The 24661-nt window shown below is 36.4% G+C and overlaps 1 protein-coding gene across 24 annotated transcripts in view; it reads left to right on the forward strand.

Annotated features, from left to right (window-relative positions):
- The window catches only part of RIMS2 (regulating synaptic membrane exocytosis 2), a 478829-nt gene that overhangs the window by 89617 nt on the left and 364551 nt on the right, over window positions 1-24661 (forward strand). For 11 of the 24 annotated variants that reach the window (XM_086465565.1, XM_086465576.1, XM_086465572.1 and 8 more), the window contains one exon: window positions 6400-6411. The exons of the other annotated variants lie outside the window; for them this stretch is intronic. In XM_086465565.1, the coding sequence (XP_086321691.1) occupies window positions 6400-6411 (12 nt within the window). The remainder of the gene's footprint in view (window positions 1-6399; window positions 6412-24661) is intronic. 24 annotated transcript variants of the gene reach the window in all.

Below are 24661 nucleotides of genomic sequence, written 5' to 3' on the forward strand. Positions count from 1 at the left end.
TCAAAAGTAAGAGATTGTCAGTTGTTTTATAGGACCCAGCAACTGCGTGTGAAACACGTGAAGTATAAGTAGGGAACTTCTCTCAGCTCCCTCTAGTTCTGTGAAAGCTTTGCAATTTGATTATTTCTCTGAGGCTATGTTTGATTTTCAGAAAACCACCGTTCTCGTTGCTGAATGATTATAACAGCAGGACTTGCAGTGTGACCATCTGTATGGAGTCAAACCCCAAAATTTCAGCATGCTTGTGCTAATGTGTAATCCATTTCATTCTGCTGACAACTGACAAGCACTGAAGAACTAGTCTGTCACAATCAAGATTTCTAAGTCACTAGGATTTGGGATAAACTCAATAATTTCCTGTTGCATACAAATAAGTTGGTCCTTAGGAGACACAGTTTGATTCTGTGTTTCTCTAGAAAAGACATGTGACATTGCAAACTTGAGAAAAGGATTTCTCTTAACCGACTGTGGGGTTTGGTTTTTTTTTTTTTTCAGTTTAGTCTGTGTAACATCTGTCAAATCTGATAACCTACAACTGTATTCACCTTCCTGGAGCATCTCAGTACAATTATGTCTGAAAGAAAGGAAGGTCAGCTGCTAAAACATTCCAAACCAAGCTCTTAATTAGAAGCTGGAAATTTGCAACCAGAGGCTCTAAAAGTTGCCCTTCTAACTAGGATGAATTTCACCTCTCTGTCTCTCCATGAATAGAATAGAGTTTGTGTTATCAACTGTATTAAAGACTTCCAATCTGAAATCTGGTCCTGATTATATGAGAACAATGTTAATGCCATAGTGAACATCTATGATTGGTAAGACATCTCTAAACAATGATCAGCTCCATTTTAATTGAGGTGGTCAGCCTCTTTGTCCTTTTGAAAGTTATATCCAAACTTATCAGGACTACAATTCAGCTAGCATATGTCATGGTCCTTAGTACCGTTCCCCACTCCTTCCCCAAATGGGGTTTGGCTGCCTGTGCTCACAGGCAGCTCTGATGTGGTGCAGCTGTAACCTGGGATCAGCCCTGGGGAAAGAGCTGTGTGAGAAGGGGCTGCGATGAGCCCTCTTGGGGCCTCCACCCCCTTGCCTGGGAGCTGCTTTTCAGCTCAGGCACTCAGCCTCGCTCCCTGCCTGAGCCATGCCACTGCCTGCCCAGGTCCCTCACTGACCTGCGTCTGTGGGCTTGGCTTCCCGGCTTGCCTCAGCTCTGCCTCCTCACCATGGACCTGCTGGTTCCTGGATTCTTTGCTGACCCTTGTTACAGTCCTAGACACTACCCTGCTCCTCTTGCATGTATGCTGCGGGACATAACCCTACAGGTGTGGGCATGGCTTGCCTCATGTCACCCCTTGTACCCTGCTCCTGGCCCTGGCCAAGCTGCTGACTCTGCTTGTGCCTCATCAGTATAGAAGTAGTGTGCCATCCCAGCCGAACACTTCTTCAAATTGCTGCATTTAATACTAAGAGCAAAAACCTTGCTACAACTATAATTTGAAACAGGATATGTTGCTCCTTTCCAGCCTATAATATTTTCTTGCAAACTGAGGCCTAGCAGAACTGATGTTCAGAATCTGCATTTCTGTATTGACACCTCAGATTCTCTTGATTCTTTAACAGAACCCTGTGACTTTAATACAAACTATATGGATATGATCTTTCCATTCAAACGACAACTGCACAAACTATTTCTGTTACTGCTTTTCTGTATTTGAAACTATTTTCATTTGGTAGCTGTTTTGAATCTCATTAAAGAGAAGATGATGGTCTCGGTTTCGACAGAGGCTAGGCATATTTGAAAGGCTAGGCATATTTGAACTCTTCACTCTATTTCAAAGCTTTCAAAAACTTTAGAGGTTGTTATGATCCTGACACAATGAAGAACTGGTAATTTTAGACAAATTGATAATTTTAGGCACTTAAGATAAAGAAATACTGTCTTGAAGAGTGGCTTTGGCTCATGCAGTCAGATGTCAGATTGACCTTCTAACAGATTTTGTTTTTAAAAGGATAAGGTGCAGATATTGACTAATTCTAGATTTATTTTGAGTATGGGATGGAATTCCTGTCATTTTACTAATATTTCTCTGTGCCTGAATATTCATGGAATTAAGGCTTTTCTCTGTAAAACTGATATTAAAATATACTTGTGTTTTCCCATGGAACAGAACAAATACCACTGAAGTCTGACTGATTCGTTGCTTTTTTAGCATTGGTTCTTTGAGAACTGAGTTGAATAATTTCTTAAATGTCTTAGCTATTGAAATGACCAACTATGGTCATTTCTCTCATATGGTCAGTCATATCAGTAGTCGCATTGTACTGCAGTGAATTCAAGAATGTTTGACAGGATTGTGGGGGAGGCAGCTGAGAGGCTGGAGGTAGTCTTAGGTGTTTAGTAAAGTGTGATAGCTTGTCTTGAACTTCACCTATCTTTATATTTCATAGCCTCTATCTGATAAGAGATTCTTCATCCTGGAAGTTATTCAACATAGGTAGATTGTGTGAACCAAGTCTTGATTACTGTTATGATCACAGTGTAAATAACAGGATTTTCAGTCTTAATTGCCCTTTCAAAGCCACCAATGTGTTGGAAAGCTTACAGTTATATGATGAAGTCTTTGAGACTCTTCATTGTGGCATTAATTTCTGAGAAGAATATTTCATCTTCTTTTAATACATAGTTTATAAATATATTATTTTAATTGTTCCCTGAGTGGTGCTTGTACATTGGGACAGCATTTGAGCTAACAGAGTGGGACTTCTACTGATAATATCTTTGATACGTGAGAGTTATTGATTACCCATGATTTTCACTAATATAGTCTGAGGTTTTAGGAAGTGTTAGTTGGTATGTTCTCCTTGCTTACATTCTTAGGATGCATTTAGTATGTGTTCTATCTTTTCAGTGATTAAAGTTAAGTTTGGTTTTTGGAAACTCTTGATTTGAACACAAATTAAGAATTGACAAAAAGAGACAGTGGAGTGGATGGCACAAGAGTAGGTAATAGAAAAACTGTCTCAAAACTCTTAAACTGTCCTTTCTAACATATGTATCAGTGTTGTAATGAGAGTTTTGTTTCTGACTTTTAAATGTTTTATTTCTGAGTTGTCTCTTATTACTGGTTTGTGTGTATACTCCATTACATTGTCATCTGAATTTACTTTTCTTGTATGAATTTACATTTCTTCTTGTGTATTATGGTTTTACTCCTTGTAAGTGTTTTAAAAATCCTTGTATCTTAGGTGAATACTACTGAGTGAAAAAAACAGATTAGAACATAATTCATAGTATGGAGAGGTGCATATCATCTGTGTGTTTGCAGAAAACTGTTAGAATAATAAATAAGTAACATTTTCTATATACAATTATCACTTACAATTTGGTTAGACTGGAATACTATGTTATAACAGCATAAAAGTAGTCAGGACAACGGATAAATTATATTAACCATTATTTTTGGAATAGAGATACAATTGGGAAACAAATGCACATGAATGACAAAACAGAATGTTTACATATGTATTTACATATATGTAGGCGTATTGTACGTAGGAGAAATCTATTTTAAAAGGGTAATACAGCTAGATTTTCTTCATGGGTGAGGAAAAATTATCATAGAATAATTGGGTTGAAAAAGACCTCTGGAGGTCATCTCATCCAGCCTCTTGCTCAGAGAATGTTGAATTACATGATTTTTCAGAGGACCTTGTCCCAGTTGAGTTTTGGATCTTCAAGGATGGAGATTCAGCAGCCACTCTGAGAAACCTGTTCCAGTGCTTGACCACTCTCATGATTAAAAAATAGAAGAAAAATTTCCATATGTCTAGTCTGAATTTTCCATGTTCCAAATTGTATTTGCTGCCTTTCATCCCATGCTTCAGTGTGTATCTTTGAGGAGAATACTACACATAATACTACTTGTCATCAAGTGACCAAACTCTGGATCTTGTGTAGCGAAAATTTTAAGGGAATAGTACAACTTTGAAGCACTTTCTTGAAATATTATAGGCTTTATTTATATTCTGTTTTAAAATTTCAGGGATAGTTGGTGTAGTGCAGAATACGGAAAACAGAAATCAAAACTGAAGACATTAAAAGTTAAGACATTAAGGACTGTGCTAGAAACAGGCAATCCTGCTCTAAGGAATAGTCAGCCTAGGCACGTAGAACAGTAAGCTAAGCCATACAATACAAAAATCAAATAATAAAGATACTTTTAATCTCAAAAATTGTTTTCTCAAGGATCTGGCCACTTTTTAAAACTTTGTATAAATTTTAACCTCTTCTACTTCATATTTGAATTTTTCATTCATTATTGATTGTTTTAAGCATGTTCCTATTTCCTAGTTTGAAATATCACTGTCTGTTCCCAATTTTTTGTGAACTCTGCTACCTTTACTTTTTTCTTCAGTTTAATGTATTTAAAACTTTTATTTTTGTCGAGTGCTGTTTTGCCTACTGTGTCTTGTTAGAGTTTATTTAATTTCCTCAATTTAAAAATTTCATTTTTAATTGCTGTCTGCATCTTTAAAGTGGGGAGCTGGACTATTCTGACTCAGTTCCTCTTCTGTGCTGTTACTTACCTCTTCCGGCAGCTGCAAGACATTCACTGAGAAAGCAACCTAATCAGGCACTTACAATTTAAAAAAGTTTCTTGGCCTCTGTGCTAAAAGTATCTGTTTATAGATTATGCTCCTGTTGCATAGTAGAGTATATTTCTTCAGAGGTGAGGATGAGATACTGAGGCACTAGATGTTTTCGTTCAACATATCTATGAGCGCTACTGCCACTCTGACTGCAGCGGGACAGGAAGCCCTGCTAGGAAAGTAGCAGAGCACCTGGTGGTGTGCAGATAGACGTGTCTCTGCACACAGAGTGACAATGCTTAGAAGTCCTGTGATTTTGATAGCTTTCAGTGATATTTGCTATTCATATAACTGAGAATGTTGCTAAAACCCATAGCATCTTCGAAAAATCTTTAATCTTTTACCACTGTATGTAGGATCGTAGAGTAAGTTGGGTCAGATAGGACTGGTCTCCTGCTCCAATCAAAGTCGGACCGGGTTTTCAGGAACTTGTTGAACTCAGTTGTAAAAATCTCCACGAATGGAGAATCTATAATCTCTTTGGGGGACCTGTTTTAGTGCTTAACCACTCTTGTGATTTTTTTTTTCCTTATGTCCAGTCCAATTGCTTAGTTATTGCGTTTTGTCTATTAGCTGTGTGAGAAGATTCTGTCTTTGTCTTCCCTATAGCTCAGCTTTAAGCGGTTGAAGAATGCAAGTAGTTTCCCTCTTCTTGCACCCTTCCCTACTCCAGCCTTCTTTTGGCTAAACAACCTATCTCCCTCAGCTTCTCCTTGTGTAGTGTGTGCCTGACTGTCTTGGTTGGCCTCTGTTGTATTCTATCCTGTTTGTTTGTATCTCTAGTTTTGGGGGAGACCTAAAACTTCTGTAAGAGCACAGGAACACAAAGTTATGTGTCATATAGGTTTCTGAACAACAAAGCTATAAAATAAGTTGTCACCCCTTCTTGGTGAATAGTTGTATTTCCAACAAAGCTAAGTGCTTAATTGCATGCCTAGATTTAGTCTCTGTATTGGCATGTGAAATTAAGGTACCAGAAAAAAATTCTCATTCATCATTCACAAAAATGGAGAATAGTTTTGACTGAAAGCATTTTGAATATTTTTGGTTTCTAAAATATTATTCCATTTACAATTTGAGAGAGCTAAAAAGACAGTTCCTTCAAGGAAAATAATAATTGCTGGAATTGTTTGTATATAATATTTATGGGTATGAAAAAGAAAGTATAAATGATATAGATCTGACGTGAGATGCAGTGACAAGCACTGTCTCCTTCTGCTTTAAAACTCTAGTATTTTAAAGATCTATTGAGTGACTAACATGCAGTTTGGCCAATATGCATACCCTATATCTGGCTGTAGTAAACAAACATTCTTCATTTCACTGGACTCTTTGCAAGTGCAAAGGGTTGATGCGTTCTAATCATTTGTGGTACTGTGGACCAAGGCACGTAGAACCAAATTCTCAATCCTTTCTATGAGATGTCCCGTTTATTTTATTAAGGTAATTCAGACATCACTCCCAAATTACTTGTATGAAAATAATTTTCTTTGTGCAGTTTTTCTGTACAAGTATTTTCTTTGCTATATAAAATCATCTCAATTTCACTCATGAAAGGATTAAGAAAATTACATATTTTTCACTATATCTTCACTGCTGGAGGAAATAAGAAAGATACATATTAATTCCTTTGGTATTTGTTTATTTTACTAACAAATGCTACTGCTTGCTTTCAAAATGAAAGTGACTCTTTCCTTCTTTGTCTTTTTTCTGTCCTTTCTTTCTTGCTTTCGTGGATGTGAACTCCAGGAGGACAAAGTGGTTAGAGCCTTTTTTCTGTCTAAAGTTTTTTTCTTTTACGGGTAGACTTATTTCCTGGCCCACATTTGCTTTCATTTACACACATGTAATTCCTGCTGAAGGCAAGGGGAGTTACTGTCATTAAAATGAAAGTAATGTTTGGCATGAAAGGCTTACTTGCTTTTCAGCTAATTTACTAATAATCTGTGAGTTGTTGTGAACAGTATGCATGATATTCCTCTCTGTTTGCAGCTTTTGTGAGCATGCCCCTACTTTTCCTTTAGTTTTGCGATATGATATGTGCACAGTTTAGCAAAATTAAGTAGCTAATTGTCTTGTAGGTGTTTCCCTCATAAAAATACAAATGAATTTTATCAAAGTGATGTGAAGTTATCAAAATAATTTTTGCACCCTGTGGTAGTCATGTTGGCATCATTGAAATGTATACACTCAACATTTTAGCTTGTAATTATTTTTTAGCATAGTCCTTCAGTTTTGATTTTTAATGACAATACAATTAGGTACCAGTAAACATGGAAAAAATGCATTTATTCTAAACATTTAGGAATATGCAAGCAATATCATAGTTGTCCACTAATATAGGTTATTTTCTAAATTAAATGGTATGCAGACATTCCTGAAATGTAGTGCACATATTGTATTGAGCATAATGTTGAAATAGTGTTAGATGTTATACATGTCACTGACACCATGTTTGTTTTGCTAATATTACACCTACAGTAAATATTTTAACCTGATTTTATTTTAGCTATGTTTAGAAAAGGTAGTATAAATCTCAACTTGAGAATAAGCCTGGATGTATTTCAATATTTTACCGATTAAATGTGATTTTTTTTAAATAACAAAATTGAGAAAACTACCTGAGCTAGTGTAAATCTGCTCTTCCATGAAATATCTTTAATGTATTCTAAAGAACTACAATTGCAAAAGCAACTTGCCTTGTAATGCTTGGCAAGTTCCTGTATTAGATTGGGTAAAGAAATTATTTAACATTCATATGCATTTGGTGAATGTACACAAAGCAAAGTCTTTTGCTAAAATAAATGTAATTTTTTCTTACTGATGGTATCAAGGGTCACATTTAACTCACATACATGGTTCAGAAAAAAGGAGGCCACAGTAACAAAGTTACATGATTTTCTAGTTTTACTGTTTACATGCGTTAAGGAGGGAAGGGTCAGGAGTTTCTCTAGCTAATCAACTAGTTCGATTTTCCCAGAAATAATGTTGGTGCCTCACGTTGCTTAAGGTAATATCTGTTTCTGCTGATTTCGAAACAGGTTTTATGAAGATGTTAGAAGTTATGAAGACAGAAACAACAATTTTAGGTCAACTTTTTCTCAACTACAAAGATTGTGAAGTAGGGACAACAGTGGTATTGATCTTGCTGTTTTAGTGCTAACAGTCAATTAAAAACCCTGGTGTACTGTATACAGATATCACCAAAACAGATACTTCAGTATAAACAGAATTTTTTAATTTTGTGTGATACAGCATTTACCAGTAGGTTATCCCACTTAGAGAATACTTAATATTTTTTGTTATCCTTAATTTTCCACTGTTAGCATATCATAGAAGGTATGAATTCTGATATTTCTTAAGAGGTCTATTCTGTATTTTGTAACCCTAGAATGGCAAGTTCAATCTACCGTGCTGCTAGATAAAGCTATAGATGCTTGGTGACTGTTGGTGGTGTATTGACCCAATTAAACAACACAGATTTGGAAAATGAGGTGTATTCAGAGCATCAGGTCTGTGGTGAGTTAGAGGGTAGAAAGACATTTTAGTATGTCCCCTGTGGAAATCGTCACATCTTTTGATAAAGACTAAGGTTGTAGGGAAAAGCTGGGACAGCACATGGTGTTGAATGATTGGGACAATCATATGCCGGTCTACTGGTGCTACTTACGGTGGTGGGGAATGGAGTTGTGTCTACGTTCAGTCTGTATCCGGGGTTAAACAATAACAGTTGCTGTATCACCTGATGACCCCTCACTGGCCAGGAAGGGGAACTGGGAAAAGGGGAGATCTGTGGGTTGAAGTGGAAACAGGTTTAATGAAACAGCACTAATACCAACAAAGGCGTATGAAGTTATACTCAGCCAAATGGGTGTGCAGCAGTCACAATCGACAGGAGAGCAGTGCTCAGGAGAAGCCAGAGAAGGAGCAGAAGGAACCCCACAAGAGCTCTCTCTCCTCAGCAAACCTTCACGCTTTATAATGCCCACGACATTACTGTAGCTAACTCAGGTCAGCTGCCCTGGATGACTCCAAACTGCTAACGGCCTGCCTGGCATGGCTGGGCTGTGATTCTGTCCCAGCCAAACCAGGTCAAATTGGACATGAATTCTGACTGTGTTGTAATGTTGTAGTTGTACCATTAAACATGCATGAAAGGAACTTATATTACATTCTAATACCACTTTGGAGTGTAAAGCTCATTATGCCTTTTTCCACATAGAATGTGGGAATGACTAATGAATGTCCCAGTGCTTCATTAGTCTGGTATCACAGTATATAAAGAAGTAGTGTTGCAAAGTGGAGATCCAAATGTGCCAGAAAGGAGTAACTTATGATAGGTTATAAAAGAGTAAGATCATCTCTGAGAAGGAAACATTGGATTTTTAATTGAAAAATAGTGTGATTAGTGAATTTTTTCCATTGTCTGTTTTTTTTTGTTTTGTTTTTATTTAAGTAGCAAAGGTACATTTTGAAGTATTTCTTGCATTTATGTCACTATCATTCAATCAAAATCTGACTGAGGTAGAGGGATGCTCTTTGAGAAACCAGAGTCGATTAAGGCTGATTGAAATAAAGTTTATTTCAAAAAGTAAAGATTCAAAGGATCATCTTGCTTTCACTTAGATGAATTAGACAATTATATTCCTAACTTTATTAAAACAAGCAACACCATTAGCTAGAGTAGTATGACTATATAATTGAAAATCATGGAACGTGTGATTAAAAAGATGAGGGACTAAGAAGCTCAATACAGTTTGTGCAAAAACATGTCCTCATTGCAAATAGTAGGAAATGAAGAAGTACTACAATATTTTAATTTTGACTGAATTTTATCCTGAATTTAAGTCAAATTGTATGGTATGTATCTTTGGGGACAGTGGCTTTAAGGTAATCACTGATATTTCTGGAGAAAACAAATAAATAAGCAACCTAATATAGGAAGTTTTTGGAAAAAGTTGGCAGAGAAAACTTAATTCCTTCTGATTTAGGTTCCTTCACTTGCTGGTCATGATGTGGCTTTTTAAAACTTTGATAAAATCCCTATACAGCATTTAGTTATGGACATTTGAGGTTTAGATACATCAATTCATGTTTTGTTTTTCAAGTGGTCGTTTTCTTATTCTTTGCTTAGTAACTCTCTCATGAACAGAGATAAAAAGACTGGTTTTATGGTTCAAGTTAGATGCAACTTAATTAAATTACATGGCAACATTATTCGCAACAAATGTTTAGATCAGTGCTGCCCTGTCTGAAAGAGAGGGAAAATGCCTTTTGCTAGTAGTGAAATGCACTTTTTTTTCCTATATCCCAGAAGTTAGCATGTGGTTCCTCATTGTCTCTCATAAAACCAGAATCAACTGAATCAAAAAGATGGTGTATATGTGTATTTATGATACAGAGAAAGTGTGTTTTATAAAGGCTGAAGGAGAAAGGGGACTTCAGAGAAACCATGATTCCTTTATGTTCCTGCTAGTGAGGGGAAGTCTTAATTTTCTAGAATTCCCTTCATTCAGTGCAAGGAAGAATATATACTTCTCTTCCTGGTCATGATAAGGCTTTTAAGAACTTCGATGAAATCCATGTACAGTGTTTAGTTATGGAAATTTGAGGTTTAGATAAATCAATTTGTGTTTTTCAAGTGTTTGTTTTTAAGTGACAAGTTTTAAAGTGACATGAAATGGGCAATTTGGTGGCCTGGCCTTTGGAGGTTCTGATACTTTCTCTGTTCTTTCGTCTCTTTTAGTGGGTTCAGGAAGTTGTTTTTAGGGAATCTGTTTTAAACTTCTATAGGTAAATCAAAGCCTTCAACAGAACTGTTTATAATTCTGTAAATGATAAACCTGAGGAGCAATGCTGGGGAACTTCCTCCTTGTTCTGTCTTTATTTTCTTCAACCTTCACCAACCTTAAGAACCTGCAGAATCTTTTTTTGTAAAGTCATCTCAAAGACTCTTCTAAGCAAATTCAAATTGAATTTTCTGAATATTTTCCTAGGTTTATTTCTCTAACGACTTGACTGCTTTTGGAATTTTATTTGAAATTTAATCATTAAATTGAAGTTTAATAAGTTTTGAGATTCCTAGACAGAGTTCAGACAATGGCAGTTATTTTTAGCAAATTAGTCTCATAAAACAATTCTATATAAAATTACATTAGAAAAGATCAAAAGCAGTTATCATAGGGCATTATTCTCCTTCCCTTTGTCTTACTGCAGTTAAAACTTCCTGTTCCCTGTTTTTACTTCACTATGTTCCAGAGTAATGACTATTATTATTCCAGTTGGGAGAGACCAATGTGGTGGTGAGAATGCTTCCTGTCATTTTGTGGAAATTTCACTGTTAAACAAGAGAGAAAGTGTTTCTCGTTTTACTTCTGCCATTCTGAACAGGTCCTGGGCCCTATCAAGAATCCGATTGTTTCTAAACCATCTGTGTAGCAGGTCTGTATCTCCACAGTGCCCTGCAGCTTTCTCACCTGGAATTGCACAAACGTGACAAGTATTTGTAGAAACCATAAATTGCTCCTCTTACCGCTGCTGCCTTGCTAGTGGAAAATAGCTGTTTGGGTAAACTCTTACCCTGTTCTTGACACTTGACTCAGACTGAATTTGTGTCTTATGAAAAAACACACTCTGAGTCTCATCAAGGTTTTCATGAGCTGTATATGCTCTAAAGGGTATGTCTTTGTTAAAAAAGGAATATGTTAATTTCCAGATTACTGAAATTTAGAAAAAAATTTTTTTACAACAAGAGTTGCAAAACCAATATAGTATTTCCTAGACTTAGAATACCTCTGACAAAAGCCTCCGGTACCGGCTGTTACTTAGGATCATTTTCTGAGGTATCTCTCTGCTGCAGGAAGTGTAACGATTTTCCTCAGCTCTTGAGTATTGTCTTTCAGATTGGGATCTCTAAAACCAAGTCAGAGAGTTGGCAACTTAGATCTTCCCATAAGGCCACTTGTCCTAGGCTGCTGTCTGAGCCTGTTTCTCATGTATCCGTTTGTCTAAGCTGCTCTCCTTTATCTTACTGTGTTCAGAGCTCACTCTTGTTTCCTTCATCACTACAGAATGCAGCTCCAGTAGCAGAAGGTGCTTTTAATGAACATGGCACCGGAAGCCTGTGGTTTGTGTGTCTTCTGTTTCTTGGAGTTGGATTGCAAAACATAAATAAAACGGACTTTCTGTAAATACATTTAAATACTAACTTGCTTTTTTTCTCTCTATCAAAATTACTGTGATTGCACAGTCAAATCGTGTTCTCTACTCAAAAATGGTACCTATCTTTCCATTTTCACTATTTTCAAGACTGTCCTGATGTGACATGTTAGTCAGTATACACACATCTTATTAAAGTTCCAGGTTTAAACTTTCCTGAAATCTTAATGAAGACCACACGCAGTAAATGCATCCTACTGGTGGTTAAATTGGCATACAAATGTTTCCCCTAAATTAGATCCCATGTGTTGTTAACTTTGATGGCCTTACTGTCATACTAAGATACACTCTGTGTTTGCCATCGCAGTAAAGGAACAGGGAGATTACACTACATTATAGTCCAACGTTGTGTTAACTTTTGTGACCTGCTGGAGAAGTTTATGGACATGGAGAAGGAATGAGAGTTTGTTCTTTTTTGTTGTTGTTGATTTTGTCTTATTTTATTCACCACATTGCCCTTTGACTTGTTTCCTCATGCACAGATCTAGTGTTCAAGGAAAGGGGGATGATGTCCTAGGAACTGCCAGTCTGCTTTTCCTCCTCTTGTATTTGAAAGTTAATTGGAAAATAAAAATAAAACATCTTCTTGACATGATGTAGTTTCAGAATGGTCTTAACTAGTTCAATCTAATGACTACATGGGGGTTTTTATCTATGTAGTGAGACTTTACCTTTTCTTAGCAAGCTCAGTGCTTGAAGAACACTCAGATATGTTTCTTGCTTAAGAATGAACAGAAAACTAACTAGAACAGTAGATAAGTCTCAAAATTTTTTACAGTCAGATATGTACCTCTGTACTAGATGAGCAAGGGTTTATGTGCCCAAAAGCTTGTATAATTTTTTCACTTATAACAGTCAGTGTAAAAAAGGTACTAGTTCTTCAGTAAACCTTGCCCTTGTGTACACTATGGTGTTGTAATTTTATAGTATAGAAATTAGAAGTAGTTGGTTTGCTTTTAGATGGTACTGAATTTCTGAAAAGCATTGATTTAGAGAGAGCCTGGTGGAATTAGAGGGGCTGGCTTTAATTTTGCCAACTATTTCTTCTGTCCTGGCAGCACTAAAAATTTATCTTTTAATTTCAAATTGTGCAAAATCTATCCATTTTCTGTTTAAATTATTCTTTAAGCTATCCTAAAATAATCTTATCTTAAAATGTGTATGGAAACAGTGTAATAACAATATATACTTTATCACATCAATAAATTTTCACTTTCATTTTTCTTCAAATTAATAGAGCTATTTGCAATTCTGGAAACAGAACATGAAACAGTTCTTGAGCAGTAAGTTGTATTTGCCACCTGTTGCAATATTCAGAAACCATATCATGTGCTATTAAGTTCCAGGTGTAGACCTTTATCAAAGGTAGCTCAGCAAGTTCCTTGTTTCAGTCCCAGGTGTGTAACAGCACACCTAGGACTCTTTGGATGCATTTAGACATTATGGCACAGCAGGGGATGGTATAAATGTTTAATTATCTAGATTCAGCTTCGGTAGCTGGAAACCAGTAGCTATATATATAAATAATGATGACATTGCTAGTAATAGAGTAAAGCGGCAAACCTCCCAAGGTGGTATTTTGGGTTTTTTTTCTGTTTACTTAGTGCTTTATTTGGCTAGAGTCTTCAAGGAACAGTTTGTTGACAGATTGAGGAGCTAAATGAAAAAGGCCTTGCTTCTGGGATAAAATTGTCTCTTTGCTGTTTGATCTGCTATGTGAAAAAAGGAATTTGTATGGCAAGCATCTGTTGCTATAGCAAATACTGGATGCACAGGCAAGACAGTTATTCAGCATAGTATGAGTGACTTTATGTAGACAGCTTCAGCAGATATTGGACTTCAGTGCATTCATGGAGAAATTTAAATAAATGTAAAAAATACTGTGTTTAAACATGATGTCACCTATGAAGTATAAGTAGGAGGATATTTGAAAATTAGGATTCCTTGGTTTGAATTATTCTAAAGATGCCTTCATTCAGCATCAAGGAGACCTACGGAAAAGACTGCATTTCAGGTAGCTAATTCAATTTCAGTCAATTGGTGTGTGTTAATGTTTGCAGTTTTTTTGAGAATTAGTTTCATGAAGTTCACAATTCCTTCTTAGCATTTTTGATATGCAAGAAATAAAATACCTATACTTTTTAAACCAAATATGTAAAAAATTAATAGTTCTGTTTGATGTTTGGAATAATATGCTTTCACAAAATAAAACCCTAGAGTGTTTTTTATACCAAAAGGGTCATAGATATATTTTTGTTAAGTGAAGTTAGAATCTTAGTCATTTAGTTTACTATGTAGACAGGTACACCTCCCATTTATCTTTAAATGTTTAAACTTGGGCAGTGTTAATCACTAGTGTTCACTTAACCTGTTCATCTTTCAGTTTCAGTGTAATTGCTACATAACTTCAGAGTCATGACCTGGTTAATTAAGGTGTTTGTGCTCTCAGATACTTGGTCATGTGATTATGAAAGATGATATTTATTGCTGTTAGTGATTTGGATTTCATACAGTTCTAGGTAGGGACTGTGTGGTATCTTTCAAAGGCATTAGAATAGTTTTACCTCTACATTGAATTTAGGGTTCAAATGCTTTTTTTCTCCCAATATGTACAGTTGTCTAGTTATCTGTTCAATATTAGTTCATTTTAAAACTATAACACATGATGATGATACCTATTTTTTTAACAAGTTGATCTTGCTCTGTGTGTGGGAAGGAAATTAATCTTAATCTTTAATTTAAGCTTTAAATTATTTTTTTTAGTTTTATCTAATCCTGGTTTTGCTTCTTTTTGTCGTGGACATCATTGGGAGAGGCCAAAGAAAACTTTCACTATAGCGGATGTCTGCCCTCAGTCATTTCAGAAGAGCATAATTCTTTGCATTGTTGTTAACATATTTGTTTTGTAGCAAAAAGTGAAAATTGGCTCACAATTTAGCCTATAGAACCTGACACCAATCTCAAGTGGTCATTAAAAATGTCGATTTTTTTTTTTTTTTTATTCAAGAGAAAATGCTTTATTATTATAGATCATGTTGCAAAGAGATCTTTCTTTTTTTTTTTTTTTGTGGTAGTCTGTATTTTGGACTCTTTCTAGATTAATATAACTATTTTTCTTTTGTAGCTTCTTCATGTATTTATCTTAACTGGCTATTTCTAAGAGACTTTGAAATAAAATAGATATGATCCTGCAACATTAGACTTCTGTAACTTTATTGTGCCAAAAGCTTAATAAAATAACATAGATACATTTGTATTGGGAATAGGATTCTGATACTTCTGTTGGAGCTGTGTCACAAACTTTAAATTCAATTTTAAATAATAAGAAATCCTATGGCCTATTAGCCTATTATTCCTATAACTTTTCGGTTGTGTTAATGTTATTTATTAATCTTTCCTTCTCACATTTAGTACACTACTAGCACTACTTAGCTGGGGTTTATTTGAGGAAAATCTTGTGTAAATGAAACACATTAACATTTTTAGTAAAGATAAGAAGTTGTGATCCTTGTTCTCAGTGATTTTAAAGTAGATATACTTTTATTTACGGGTTACCATTCAGACTGGCATGGGGTTCTGTTAGTTGAAGCCTCCTGTAGAGCATAGGTGACATGCTGAACAAAGGCAGCTATGAAATAACCGAGTCCTTTAATGACAAAGATTCAGGGCTTAATACAAATGTATTGTTTTGGCTCTGTGGAGCACATCTGAAGTGTATGTCCCTCAGGAGTGATCTGCTGCAAGGTATTTTAAATCAGAAGTTTCATAAAACTTCTGCGATCAGTCACTGTTTCAGATCTTTGTGATACCTTTGTCAAAAGTGTTCCTAAATAAATAAACAAATAAGATGACCAGAGAAATATGCATTTGATTTTAAAAGCATACAGTGTCTAAGCCAAATGAGAATAATAGTACCATAAATCTGAATGTACTCTGCAGTGATGGAATGAGTAAGCATAGGAAACATTACTTCCTTCAAGGAAGACACAACTGATCCAAACCTGCTGCCCCAGTGTGCCACCTTGTTCCTGTCACTGTGATAAAGCTCTCAGTAGGTGAGATGCTGCAGTGATCCACTCTTCTCAAGCCTCTAATTAGCCTGGAAAAGTTTTCTTCACATCTGTTGATGCGGAAAAACAGGGCTAGATAATATGCACATGTTGTAAATTTATAATTTATGTTGTAAAGACACATGCATGCTCTCTCCTGTATTTCCCTCAAGCGTGCAGTAGTTCTTACAGCTGATGCTGATCTGAAAAGAGTGTGTCTCTAGGCCAGAAGAAGAGTTGCATGTAAATCTCTTGAGTTTCCTTTTATTCACTTCTCCAATGCCAGTATTTCCCACCTCATTAGCAGCAGTCCTGGCACATGAGAAGGAATCCAACACTGAATTTTGGGCATTAGTGGAACTTAAACACATTTTGTTTTTAGGCAGCCCTAATGTAATTTGGATAGTTTTTTTTAAAACTACTAGACATGAAACATTCTTTTTTTTACTCAAAATGGAAGTACAACTCTTTTTACTGTATACCAAAGTAATTTGATCCAGGTCTGGTTATATGCTTCTGATTAGTTACAATAAACCTTAAAGCAGTCCTTCAGAAAGTTCATGATGTCATATGAAATGTAAAAAAGCAAGTCAGGTTCTTCCCCCCCATCATTTGAAAACTGTGCAATGAGATCTTTTTATGCCTTTACAATTGTGGCTGTCCAGTGAGGGAGCTGTAACTATTATTCTTAAAGCCTGAGGATATAATCAAGTTACTGAGACTTGTCCCACGTATTCCAGCATTTACTAGGTTTTCTACAGTTAATTAGAAAGCATTGCAAATGTGCTACTTAGGCAAGAACCTTAGTTGTTACTACTGTGAGCACATAAAAAGTGGTTTTACTGTGGTATAGAAGATTTATTGTCCCGTGTTGTGGTTTAACCCCAGCCGACAACTAAACACCACACAGCCACTCGCTCACTCCCCTGCCCCAGTGCGATGGGGGGAGAATTGAAAAGGTAAAAGTGAGAACGAAACTCATGGGCTGAGATAAAAACAGTTTAATAATTAAATATAATAATTAAAAAGCTTGTACGGAAAAGAGGAAAAAAGAAACCAAAACAAAAAAAGAAAGAGAGGGGAAAATATCACAAAAGAAAAATTATGCAAACTAAAACTGTTGCTCACCACCAACCAAGCCAGATGCCCAGGTAGTTCCCAAGCAGTGGGCTCCTGCCAGCCTCCCCCCCCCCAGTTTATTGCTGAGCATGACATCATATGGTATAAAAGGTGTATGTACTGTTTGGTTTCAGAAGCCAGAGCAGGTGTGCATTTACTGTGGTGAGGTTAGCTGTCTGTGAGTTGCTCTCTCAGAAACGGTGTTATTCAACGAACATTTCTCAGGCAACATATAATTCTGAGCCAGATATAAGAAAAATGCGGGACTACCATATTACTTCAAAACTGAGGACAGAGTTTCCATTGTTCATTAGTATTAGCTAAGTCAGACTCATAGCTGGATACAGCAGGCTGCCAGTTGTATATCAGCTGTCATGGGAACATGTTTCTCAGATTAGAGACATTAAAAACCAGAATACCGTTTCACTTTTCTTGCATTATGTCAAGTCTTCTGTGTTGTCTGTTGGTAGCTTTATTGCTTTCACACTTAACTAATACTGATCTAAAATTAATTTTTTTTTTCCTGTAAGTGTGCTCTGCTTCCCTCCTTTGAAAATCCGAGTCACATGGAATCAGTCTTTGAGAGATTTATATCTTTGTGGCAGTTCATTTGAAGCTGGAACAATTTTGCCTTTGCAAACATTAGCTGTAGCAGGGGAAGCCCTCAATCTTTCAGAATTCTTTTTTACAATTTACCGTTTTTAAAAAATCTTTTGAAATACTATCAGTGTATATAAATATATTTTGAAGAATGGGCTGGAATTTCGGTCTAGAATCTGTGATGGTAAACTGATCTTTGTAAGCTCAGTTGTGGTCATCCATTACGTAAAACCAGGAGGCAGTGTACTGGCATACTCATCATCTGTCATCTACTTTGATTTAAACAGATTACTGCAACTAGCATCCTACTTGTAAAAAACCAAAGAAAACCAACTGAAAGACTACACCAAGCTTTGTCAGTGCTTCTATGACGTTTACATTAGAATGTCAGACATCTGATTTCTTTTTACCAGCAGATGCAGGAGAAAAAGATAAACAGCTTTCAAATTAGGGTATAAAATTAAAATTCTTTAAGTATATTTTTAGTCAATTACAAAAACCCCCCCCACGCTTTATTGGTTCTGATTTGGAGCTTGAATGTTCCTGCTACTGAATTCTCTGATAATATGAGCTATGCAACAGAAATATAAGGAAATCTTTAAATTTTTTGGTCACTTTAATGTATTTAAACCAGTCTTTTATTTGGAGCCAGCTATTTTAAGGAGAACCAGCATTCTATTGAGGTGGAAAAATCTTAATTAAAAAAAAAAAAAAAAAAAGAAGAGAGAAAAGAATAAAACCAAACCAAACTTTTCTAAGAATACAAATAGTTAAAGCATCTTGATCTGTGGTTGATGTTCACTGTTGACACAGGGGATTTTGCAAATTCAGAAAGATTCAAGGATTTGCACTGTGAAAATGGTACTTCACAGATTTTAAGAAATCCTAAAGTACCTAAACTTAGTTTTGTTTCTATAAAAGCTGACACTATAGCATGAACAATTTAATCAGAGAACATAGTGATGGGGGGGGGGACACACACTATTCAAATACTTAAGTATTAGATCAACATATTGTTGAACCAGAGCCTTTAAGCCTTTCAAGTATCTGGATATGAAATCTAAAAGAAAAGAAAAATAAAATGAAATGGGAGCCTTTAAAAAAAGCTGACTAACTTTCAGGGTTCACAGAAATGCGAGAAGTATTGAAGGAAGACTTCAGAGTTTTTGTTACAACTTTGCAAAGCCTTTTGCTGTTGCATTACTGTAACATTGCTGACATGGTGCACGGCTAAAGCCCACCAGAGGGAGCCAGAAATATTTTATTATGATATTGCCGGGTCAGTATTTCAGATGATTTCCATTTCTACTTTTTATCCAACTCTAGGAAAGTGTAACATAATGCTGTGTCCTTTGTGGCACATTCTAATCTGCATGTCATAGAGTTGTCATAGGTGAGGTTTTGTTCATGTCCCAAGTCCACAAAACAGGAGCTGTATGCTGTGTAAGGCAATTATTTGAAGCAGAGTGTGCCGTAAGTTACAAACTTACACATAGCAACTAGGGAAGAAAGGGATGGCTTTATCAGAGAGGAACAGACCACTGTCTTCACTTTCGATGGAGTTAAATGTGGGTTAGTTCTGGTCCAGAATTGGGAGTAAAAACATATAACTTCACGTCCGGAGAAGACAAAAAATTCTTTCATCAAGAAACTATTGTGTCAGGATTTAATGTCAATGAAAGTGCCTGTTTAACCACTTTTCTTTCTGAAGCCTCAACATTTAACCTAGCCCGCTTATATAGGCTGCATGCAGTGTCTCCACAGACCTTGGCTTGCTTCACTCAACATTGTCTGCAGTGTATGCTGAAAAGATGAAGGGAGAAGCAGAAGCCACATGGAGATGACAATAGTAAAATATGCTGGTGTATCAAGGTAAATTGATAAGAGCTTCCAGCTGTGAGCTGGAATGTAGTAACTGCACAGCCGATTGAAAAAGATTTCCTAACAAACTACATGCTCCTTCTTAGGCAAACTGCATGTCATTTCTAAGGCACAGACATAATTTCCTGGACTGACTTTCTAGAAAGCCTTTTATTCTGATGAGAGCTTCAAATCCTGATGCAATTTGTCAGGACTTAATTATCTTTATAATTGGGCAATATGCTTTGAAAATGCTGCAAACAAATCATAGTGCGGATACTTTTTTGAAGAGATTATTAGCCTATTCGGTTATTGGTATTCTTCAAGACACTTAGTCCATGATTGTTTCCTGTTCTTACTTCATCTGTATTCTCATATTATGGGTTTTGAAGGACATGAAGGACTATGAGACTGCATTGTTCTGCTTTATACTGTCAGCTCTCATATGTGTAGTGTGTCTGTGAAGAGATTTACCACTATCTTTCCTGCAAGAGGGAAGGATGCAAAAGGACAATAAAGCAGGAAGTGGTCGTTAAACTGTAGATACAATTATCTGAGTGAAATGTGAAGTAATACATATTTTAGGGAAGGCTGTAGTTCTCACTAATGACACTTTCATAGCCTGCTAATTTATACCAGCATTGAAGGGGAAGCATTCACCTAGCTACCTCAACAGGCTGCTGAAGTAGCAGAAGGACTTCACGTATGTGGAATTTGTAGATATTTTAAACGAGGAAATAATTATGGAAGTACAGAGAGTCGTCAATAGGTATAAAGTAGAAATGTAGGCAATTAACCAGATTGCAAACAACATAACCATATTTCCTAACAAAGGGGATTGTTTGACACTGGAATTAGAAAAATTTGCTTTATTTCATTGTACATAACTTCTTTTTTTCTTTTGTAAAATATGGTTGTTCTGTTCAGCATATTGATATGTAATATATACCTGACTGTGCTAGGTATCACTGACTAGGTGTCTTTTGCTTTTCTGCTCTTATTCTCCTTTTCTATTTTGAAATTCATTAAACTGACATTGTGACATACATGTGAAATATTTCTTTAACCTTAGATTTTCTTACTATTCTGTCAGGGGTTACTGTGGCTGCATCTCATTTAGGCATAAGATGTGTAGCTGTTGTAGCATGCAGCTCAGTGTGGGTTTCCAGCCTGGATAGCACAGCATAGCTAGCTGGTCAAGGGAAGTGATTGCCCCACCCTTCACGGCAGTGGTGTGGCCCTACCTTGAGTCCTGTGTGCAGTTTTGGGCACCTCAGTGTACGAAGGACATCAAACACACATCAGAGTGTGTTCAGAGGAGGGGAGACCAAGATGGTGAAATAAATGTCTCAAGGGCAAGACTTATGAGGGGCAGCTGAGGTCACTTGGCTTGTTCAGCTTGGAGAGGGGAAGGCTGAGGGGTGCCCTCATCACAGCCTACAGATTCCTTGAGTGGGGCAGTGGAGGGGGAGGTGCTGATCTCCTTTCTCTGGTGACCAGTGATAGGACATGAGAAAATGGAGTGAAGCTGCTTCAGGGGAAGTTCAGACTGGACATTAGGAAAAGGTTCTTCACTGGGAGGGTGGTTGGTTACTGAAACAGTCTCCCCAGGGAAGTGGTCACGGCACCAAGCCTGTCAGAGTTTAAGGAGTGTCTGAAAGACGCTCTTAATCATATGGCTTAGTTTTAGGTAGTCCTACGAGGAGAAGGCAGTTGGACTTAATGATCCGTATGGTCTCTTTCGACTCCAGATAATCTGTGATTCTATGTCTTATTTTTTGTCTGAGCTTTACAGCTTGCACTGAGAGCTGTGCTGCTGTGACTGCATTGCTAGAGTCTGGGCAGCAAGTTTATGTTAAGTTGAAGAATGTTTATGTAGGATTCAATACAGCAGTAACTGCATGATAAGTATCTCAATTTTTCTATTACCATTCTGTTACATTTCATTACAGTTGGATCTTTCATTTTTCTCAGACAATTTCAGTAATGAGTGATGACACAAATGAGGTAAATGGTGTAGTTTGCTTGACTTCAGTTTAATGTATTCTGCGTACAGACCTCAGGCTTATTGTGGTCCTGTCACATTTTCTCCCTTTTGGGCCTCTTGTTGATGTTGATACCATGTCTTGTAGTACTAAATAACCTGTGAACACATTGTGCCATTCATCTTCAGGCAGTTTACAGACATTAACTGATGAATATGCTCAGCACCTCTGTGCTGTAGATAATTTGTTATTTTTATTAGATGGTTCCTTAATGAAGCTGTGACATTAGTACAGAACTTTGAACACAAACCAGCATAAATAACATCTAATTGAGACTTTCGGGCAACAAAAGTCTCAAAATCTAATCACTGCAAGATATTTGAATATTTTTACCAGTGCCTTTAAGAGTAAAAATCTTTGTGAAACAAAGCAACTTGGAACTGTCATTTGGATGGTTTCTGTTGTGTGCCAGATCTGGTGGAACACAGTAGTTATTTTGCATGAATTATTCATTATAAAAATATTTAAGAAAATAAGAATATGTTGTAATAGTCTTTTCCTAAGTAAAACTTAAGATTTTCAGACATCCTGGATTTGTGTTACAAACTGTTAGCATCAATCACTTTCCTATAAAACTGTTGAAAACTAGTAATTCTAATGTGTATTTATATTACCTTACTCCAGCTATCACTGCCTATTTGTATTTTTCTACCAAAAATTTAATTGCCTTTCCTCCATCACAAATTTTTAATCCATCAGCAAAGTTGCTCTAACACCAGTCTCTAGAGAGAGAATTATGTTCTGAGAATTTAAGGGAACAAAAAGCTAAAAACAGTTGGACTGAGGAGTTCAAGGAACTTGTTTGTGTGCAGAGACAGCTAGCAACTAGAGTGTAACAATTAACTGTAACTTCTTTGCAGAAGATTAAATGATACAAGACCACCTAGAAATTAGTGGCTTAATTGAAACAATGAGGCTTCATTGAATAATGACATGGAGGCGAAAGCTATAAGCAAATTCCTAGCTGAGTTCCTCAAGTGTTAGTACTGGCGAAGATCTTTAATATTTTTCACTAATGGCCTTGTCAATAGAGAACAAGAATGCTGTAATTAAATATACTGGTGACACAAAGTTGGATACTTATAAGTACACGGAAGCAACGGAATACCATATAATAAACAACCAGATGACCTTGTGAACTCCAGTAGTAAAAATGAGTGAGATTGAATAGCGCTAAGTGTAAAATCAGGAATTTAAGGACTAATAAGAATTTCTTCTGAACTACAGAACAGAGACTCCTGTGTGTCTCAGTCCTGCTCAACAACCCTGAATTCTGCTTTCCATAGCAGGGTAGCTGTGTCCAAGCTGCATAGTAGGAGCAGTTCTTGCTCCATGCTGTGTTTTGGCATTGTCTGGGAGATGCTGCTTAGCAAAGGCCTAACTGTGCCAGGAAGCATAGGAATCAGCAGGCAGACATGGGCCAGCACCTGGCCCTGTGACAGGGTTATGTCCTGCTAATATAGGCATAGCCTGAAAGAGCAAAATCTATTTAGTCTTGAAAAATAAAAGCAGAGAGGGTATGTGACTGGTCTCTAGAAAAACATCAGGCAGCAAAGACTGAGGAGAGAAAGGAGCTATTTAAACTAAATGACAACACTTGTACAAGAATAAATAGCAATAAACTACCTTGGAATAAATGAGCACTGGAAATTAAAAGGTGTTCTTTCCATTGTAGCTGTAGGACGTGGAAAAACATTTTGACAGATTTTGGCCTCATTATCTCTAGTTAATTTAAAATGCAACTTCATTAAATTATAAAGTTGCTTAAAACTATGCTGTTGCCTGAAGCAGCAGGCAAGTGGGATCAATACACAAGGTCTCTTTCTCTCCAGTATTCTTATTTAGTGAGCTTAAACTTTCTGTGAAATTTATGCTCAGTCCTCTTGCTTTTCTAAGATTGTTAGAAATCTGAAACTTTGACCAAGATATACCTTTACTAGCTGTACATTCTCAATATATTACATAATTACGCAAGTTTCCAAGGTTAAAGAAAGACTTTATGGAACAGTGTTGTAGAGTCTGCTCACTTATGGCAGGTTTATTTCATGCCAAAACCCACTGCGTTTATTTAATGAGCCCTCATGGCCCTGTGGAGTACTGTGTGGGCTTACAAAGTCTGTTTTGGAAGCAGTGCAGCTGTATTTGCTGGGAGGTAACACTCACCGGTGTTTATTATGTCCAGATCACACCCAGTTTCAGATTAGCCATTTCCTCACCAGAAGTCTTACACCATCTATTTCTTCATGAAATCATGAAGGCTTGTGAAGGAGTTGTGTATGGTCAATGGGGCGCTATGCAGGAATTATGCACTGTTTCCATTGGCGTTGGTAGAAACACTTTGGACTGGACAGTGTTGAGTTGTCCCTGTGCCATAACAAAAAAAGCAAATTAGTCCCCTTACAGATCTTGAAGATTACCAGTTATTTTATATGTGAATTGTTCCTTTTTATACAGTATACTTTAGGAAGGATGCTCTCTGGCTTATATTAACCCACCCAGATTAGTATTCCAACTAACAGTTTCTAGTCCTATTGTGCATGTGGAGGTCTTTTTAACATTTTAACATAAACAATCTGTTTTCTTAGTCAAATGTCTTATTCGCTAATTATGCTCTTTGTTGAAAAAAAAGTATGAACAAAATTGCTAGTATATGCCTTAAGGATAATTAAAAAATTGATACAGGACATGTGCACTGTCCATTAGGATATGTACAGTGTTAGTACAAAAGGGTGAGTATACCTTTTTAAAATTATAGTCACTTAAGATACTTTTCTCTTATGTTTAAAAGATAGCATTATGTAACCACATACTTTATCAAATGCATGCACAAGAAGGGATATACAAATTTTATGTCAACTTAGTTGTTTATGAACATTATAACATTTCATACGTAATATATCCATTCACTATCAATGCAAGCGAAAACGTGTAGTATAGTCACTATAGTCATATTTGCGTGCATATACACATATCCTTTAAAACATATGTAAAGATGTTAGTCTCATACCAGTATTGTAAACTTTCCCGCTTTTATTAACTGGTACTGGAATCCTTGGGTATCCACGTGTCATTACAGATATAGGGCTAATAAACAGCAGTTTTGGCATTTGATCACACTGA

This window comes from Leptosomus discolor, chromosome 5, assembly GCF_034619465.1.
Source record: "Leptosomus discolor isolate bLepDis1 chromosome 5, bLepDis1.hap2, whole genome shotgun sequence".
Classification (NCBI taxonomy): Eukaryota; Metazoa; Chordata; class Aves; order Leptosomiformes; family Leptosomidae; genus Leptosomus; species Leptosomus discolor.